We start from the raw sequence: 5,868 nt of genomic DNA, 5'->3' as shown, positions 1-5,868 counted from the left end.
ATTGACACCATATCTTTACCTTAAAAGCTTAAGACATTAGATGTATTAGTCTTCCCACTTATATGTTGTTCAATATATACTATTTCATTCAATATATAATTTTAACTCACACATGGTACATTAACATCTCTTCCTTAAATGTAAGACTCTCTGTATATCTGATCTGGTGTGATAGTCAAATGAGGTCGGAGGCACAGCATGGTAAAAATGTGGGTTGGTGGCGGTTACATATATGAATGTTTTTGTTTGTTTTTTTCATGAGAAGATATAAAGTAAATTAGAAAAAGAAATAATATGAAAAAGGAATTTGACCACGAGAGAAAAGATAAGTGAAAAAACTAAGGAGTGCGTGTTTTATCTGTGATGGTATAGAAAATAGAGTGAGTTGCATGTAATTATATAGATTTGTAAAAGGTGTTAGAGATTACTGAGTAATTATGTTACCAAAGTATTAGTCTCATTAAAAAAACATCAATTTAAAATGTCTAATAAACATGTATTTTGTAAACTCAGCATAACACATCTATATTTTTCCATTGTCATATCCCACCAAAAACCTAAAGTGAAGGAATTAGAAATAACAGAGGTTGAATAAAAAAAACTGGCATGAAAGTGAATGACGAACTAAAATTCAAACCAAAAGAATTCAATGACACTCAGAAACTAACAAAATAAATCATCATAATATTAGGACTTATGCGGGAGTCTACGATTGATTGTATCATCACATTGGGCTAAGACTAACTACACAACTGAAATTGACATCACATCTTCTCCTGAAGTCTTAAAACATTAGATATATGGGTTACCTCACTTATATGTTTCTTAACATAAACTATTTCATACAAAGTGAAATTTTTACTAACACTTGACACAATATTTGTGTTCCACCACCAAGAACTTCTCCCCCGCAATGTTAAACACAAATAACATACCATCGTTGGACTTTCTGGAGGAGCCAGCACCGGTCGATCGACACATTTGAGATGGAACAACCACATAAGTGAGAATGATACTGCATCTTCATCCAAAAATTTCATGGTTAAGTATTAGTTTTTTTTTCCTCTTATTAGTTAATAAACTTCCGTTGTTTTATTCCATGTTTGAATTTAACTGACACTAGATACATCATGATATTGTCACCCGCAACTATGACGAAATTCTAGCCCGTGCTTGGCACGGGTGTCCATACTAGTATAAATAATATCATATTAGATAATAACTAAATAATAAAACAAACAATTAGAATACAACACTCTCATTTAACTACTAAATCATAACAAATATGCATAAAATAATCACACCATGCCAAGTACATACAAAAGAGAGTTAATCATAATATTACTTAGATATAAAGATAATTACTTATAAATTACTTACTCGAAATATATAACGATGTCTACAAATATAAACTTTTATCATTTCACTAATATATACGAACAATCCTAATAATACTAGCACAAAAATAGATGTAAAATTAGTTAAAATAATCTAGGCATTTGTGAGGTGAAAACGTGCGCACACACACATGAAAATATAGTTAATAAAAATCAGGGATGTTACATCTATAACAGGTGCGCGGGTACTATCACTCTCTAGAAATAAAGTTTCAAAATACTCTTGCAACCTGACGCATGCCTTGTTCATCAGCAATTCGTACCCCCTCATCATTATCCAGAAAATTAATGCGGTTTACCTTCTTTCTTGATGTGGCTGAAGCATGAAAAAATTTGGTATTCAAGTCACCATCACCATACCAATGTGTCTTAGCTCGTTGCCACCAATACCTATCTTCTTGAATCATCAATTGCGTCATGCGTTTCCGCAAGTTTGTCAACATGCTAGAATCAGCCGCAGCTCCTTGCTTCCTACAACGGTTCAAGTCGCTGCGACAATTTTCAATTTCTTGCTTTAGGCCATTGTTATGTGCTTTGCTCCATGAATTGAGGTCATTCGCAGAAACTTCAAGCTTTTCCACCACCTGCATACCTGCATTAGATGACCAGCTATCAGAGACAATATCATGAATACCTGGTTCCACACACCATGCATTTTCAAACTTAAATTTTTGTCTAGGCACCCAAACACGGTAAGTTTCCTCCTTTTTTAAAAGAAGAGGATAATGATCTGATGCCGGAGCCACTAAATTTTCAACCGTGACATTAGGAAACATACGAAATCAATCTGCATTAGCAAGTGCTCTATCTAGCTTGACCTCAACAGCTCTAGGCGTGCCTAAACTCTTAAACCATGTATACGGATAACCTTTCATATAAACTTCAGTTAACCCTGCATCAGACACTGCTTGCCTAAACCCATTAATTAGCCACCTAGGATGTGTAACAGCCCCCCCCCCCCCCCCCCCCCCCCCCTCCCTCTCACGGGCATCCAGAATATCATTAAAATCGCCTAAAATACACCATGGAAGTGAGGTGTTGTTTGCAAGGTTTCTCAAGAAATCCCATGAAGCACGCCTTCTTCTACCTTCAAGAAAACCGTAATATCCTGTAAATTGCCACTTTCCTTCATTTACATCAGTAACCTCAACATTAATATGATTAGAAGAGTAATTTAGAATTGTACAATTAAACGAATTCCGCCAAAACAGTGCTAAGCCACCACTTCGACCATTACTACTAACAGAAAAGCAGTTGTCAAAACCAAGCAAGTAACGAAATTCATTTGTTTTATTTGAGTGGACTAATGTCTCACTTAAGAAGAGGGCGTCCGGCTTATAATAGCGGACTAGGTACTTTAATTTTGGAACTATGCTCAGGTTCCCTAAGCCTCGGCAGTTCCATCCTATCAGACTCATTTTCCTCACATTACATCAAACACAAGATTATGCATGGTATTCACCACTAATTGTAACAATAAAGCCAGCAACACTCAATAACTCTATGTATAATTGTGATGGAGGGGATGACACCTTGACTCAAAAAGAAAATATATGGTAACAATTGGATGCAAGCCTGATACAAAAATACTTATAATTGTGATGGAAGATATATTCCAAATCCAATCAATGCAAATAAACCAAAATAATTGTCATGTTGGAACTTGAAACGCTACAGCCAAAAAGCCCAATTGCAATCCATGCATAAGGAGTACATACCAATTATAAGTGCACGAACAGTATAAAATGGAAGGCGAAACCTGATACAAGAATAACCCATCAACAAAGAACAGCAACAATATTTGTTTTCAGCATCGAATTCGGTCGCAGTCGACAGAGAAAAGAGTCTATAACAGTAGGAGATATCGCAAGACAGAGGCAAAACGTCCAGGGGAGAAGAATTCTCACCGAACGACGGCAAAATCCCTCACAAGGGGAGCGGTGGTGCTATAGGAGCGGCGGCAGTTTTTTCTTTTTTTCTTCGTTACAAGGATAATATTGAGATTTTAAATTAAGTATCCCACTGTTGAATATTACATTATTAAAATAATATTTATATATATCAGTGATCACTAATGAGAATCTCACTTACACTTGTTTATATATATGTGGGATAAGGGGGAGTGTGTACACAATACTATATACTATGAGCTCAAATGAGAAATCTCACTTTTGTATATATATATATATATATATGAGTTAGGATCCGTTGACACCTGGTGTCAACGTATTCGTTGACACCAAATCTCAACCATTCATTTAAGTTTAATCAAAGGCTCATAATTCTCATTAAATGGTCTCCATAAATTTCCAATTTGCTTGGTGCACAGAATCACGCTATGTATCAATTTAGTGCCTAAAAAACCAGCAATGAAATCAGCCACCATTTATATGTACAGCCACCGCTAATTCGAGAATCTCGTCACCGGCAATTGAAATCACGATCTAAAATTATCTAACTATACAACCACCAATTATTCACATCCAGTAAAGTAATTGGCTGCAAACTCAATTTGATTGATTGATTTAAATTATAAATTTGGTTGATTTTATATATACACAGATCATGGATTCAGATATATGTTGTTATTGAGAGTATTTTAATTATTCAATGATGGTTGGAATGCCTAAAATCATATAATCCTACCCATCGAATCAATGATGGTTGGAATGCCAAAATTCGCAAACGAGGGAAGATCATGAGGAGTTGCAATCATGAGGAGTTTGCCTAAATTCACAAACGAGGAAGATAATGAAAATCCTAAACATATACATATTTAGAGAAGATTATGAGGAGTTGCGATCAAGGAAATCAGGAAAAAAAACTATTTCCGGAAAAAAAAAGAAATACACAGACGTGAATGAGTTCAGGAAGAAGAAGAGGGTGTGATTTCATTTATCCCCTAAAGAGTGTGCACGTGAACAACTAAAGCAAATAAATATGAGCCATTAAGATGAAAAAAAGGACGGATAGGATTTGGTGTCAACGAATCCGTTGACACCTGGTGTCAACGGATCCTGACTCATATATATATATATATATATATATATATATATATATATATATATATATATATATATATATATAGGGTGTATCAAGTGAGAGCACTAGTTAAAATGAGAGATGAGAGGAGTGAATATTGTCCATTGGATTTAATTGCACGGTTCAGATTTAAGTGGTCATTAATCTTCATGCGTCACTGAATTTACACATCTCACAGTCCCACGCGGCTCTTGGCCTTTTCTTGTCTCTTCTCTTGTTATGAAAACCATAACAATAATTTATAACATATAAGGATTTTTTGTTGATTCCTGTTAGAGAGAACGAGAAAGAAAGCAGGAAAAATAAATCATTAAAGGGGATGGTTCAAGGCTTCCCTGCGATTCTGAGAGAGAGAGATGGGAAGGAGAAGGATGTAGCAAAGATAATCATGTGCAATTACTTTTAAGTTGAGCTTTTGAATCTGAACCGTGCAATTAAATCCAATGGTCAATATTCACTCCTCTCATCTCTCATTATAACTAGTGCTCTCACTTGATACACCCTCTCTCTCTCTCTCTCTCTCTCTCTCTCTCTCTCTCTCTCTCTCTCTCTCTCTCTCTCTCTCTCTCTCTCTCTCTCTCTCTCTCTCTCTCTCTCTCTCTCTCTCTCTCTATATATATATATATATATATATATATATATATATATATATAGAGGGCATATCAAGTGAGAGAAGCAACTTAAATGAGAGATGAGAGGGTTAAATCATGACCCTTAGATCAATCTTTATTATGTTATTTAATTTTTAAAACTGCAGGATATGATTTGCTCTCGATATGCCTGCTTCTTCTCTCCCGTCTATTCATCTTGAATCCTACTTGGGACATGGCTTGAACATTAGACTTGAATCCTTTTGAAGCAATTGTACGGTGCAACAACTTTAAAAATAATTAGATCTAATGAAATAAATTTTCTCCTTTTAAGATTTAAGATACCGACAACAGCTGAATCGTTTAACTGATGTAGGGGATTTTTGTCTGTGTCCTATTGCGCTTCCAAGCATCTCGTGAAAATAAAATTTGGAAAGAGCTGTGGTGGCGATTCGCAGACCTCTATGGCACAACCACTCAATTTGTCACCCCTTTTCTACATCTTTTTCTCTTTCTTATATGCCTTTCTCGATCTATTTTCTTTTTTGAATCTGAGTTATTCCATTCTTTCTATTGATCTCTGTAATTGGTAGATGGGGAGAAGAAGGAGAAAAGTCGGAACTGGAATGGAGAGAAGAAGGAGAAAAAAATAATCCCAGGTAGAGGGAAAGGAGAGACCACATAAAAATTTGAACCGTTAAGATTGATCTAAGGGTCATGATTTAACCCTCTCATCCTCTCATTATAAGAGTGCTCTCATTTGAAACACCCTCTATATATATATATATATATATATATGAGTCAGGATCCGTTGACACCAGGTGTCAACGAATTCGTTG

The 5,868-nt window shown here is 35.4% G+C and overlaps 2 protein-coding genes across 2 annotated transcripts; both read right to left on the bottom strand.

Annotated features, from left to right (window-relative positions):
- Window positions 1-1,609: 1,609 nt before the first annotated feature.
- On the bottom strand, window positions 1,610-2,173 carry LOC146921681 (uncharacterized). Its single transcript, XM_085711365.1, has one exon. The coding sequence runs from the start codon at window positions 2,171-2,173 to the stop codon at window positions 1,610-1,612; it is 564 nt and encodes a 187-aa protein (XP_085567491.1).
- A 6-nt stretch (window positions 2,174-2,179) lies between these two features.
- On the bottom strand, window positions 2,180-2,815 carry LOC146921680 (uncharacterized). The gene is made up of 2 exons (XM_085711364.1): window positions 2,383-2,815; window positions 2,180-2,289 (listed from the first exon to the last, which is right to left on the bottom strand). The coding sequence occupies exons 1-2, from the start codon at window positions 2,813-2,815 to the stop codon at window positions 2,180-2,182; spliced, it is 543 nt and encodes a 180-aa protein (XP_085567490.1).
- Between the last annotated feature and the right edge of the window lie 3,053 nt (window positions 2,816-5,868).

This window comes from Medicago sativa, chromosome 5, assembly GCF_051527215.1.
Source record: "Medicago sativa cultivar Bolivia chromosome 5, Bolivia_mono, whole genome shotgun sequence".
Lineage (NCBI taxonomy): Eukaryota > Viridiplantae > Streptophyta > Magnoliopsida > Fabales > Fabaceae > Medicago > Medicago sativa.
Note: the sequence above shows the minus strand (reverse complement) of the source record. Positions and strands in the feature narration are given on the sequence as shown.

Coding starts and splice junctions, on each gene's coding strand:
- LOC146921681 (XM_085711365.1), bottom strand. CDS start 2,173: ATGTTTCCTAATGTCACGGTTGAAAATTTAGTGGCTCCGGCATCAGAT.
- LOC146921680 (XM_085711364.1), bottom strand. CDS start 2,815: ATGAGTCTGATAGGATGGAACTGCCGAGGCTTAGGGAACCTGAGCATA. Junction 2,290..2,382: donor TAATGATATTCTGGATGCCC/GTGAGAGGGAGG, acceptor TGTCTGATGCAG/GGTTAACTGAAGTTTATATG.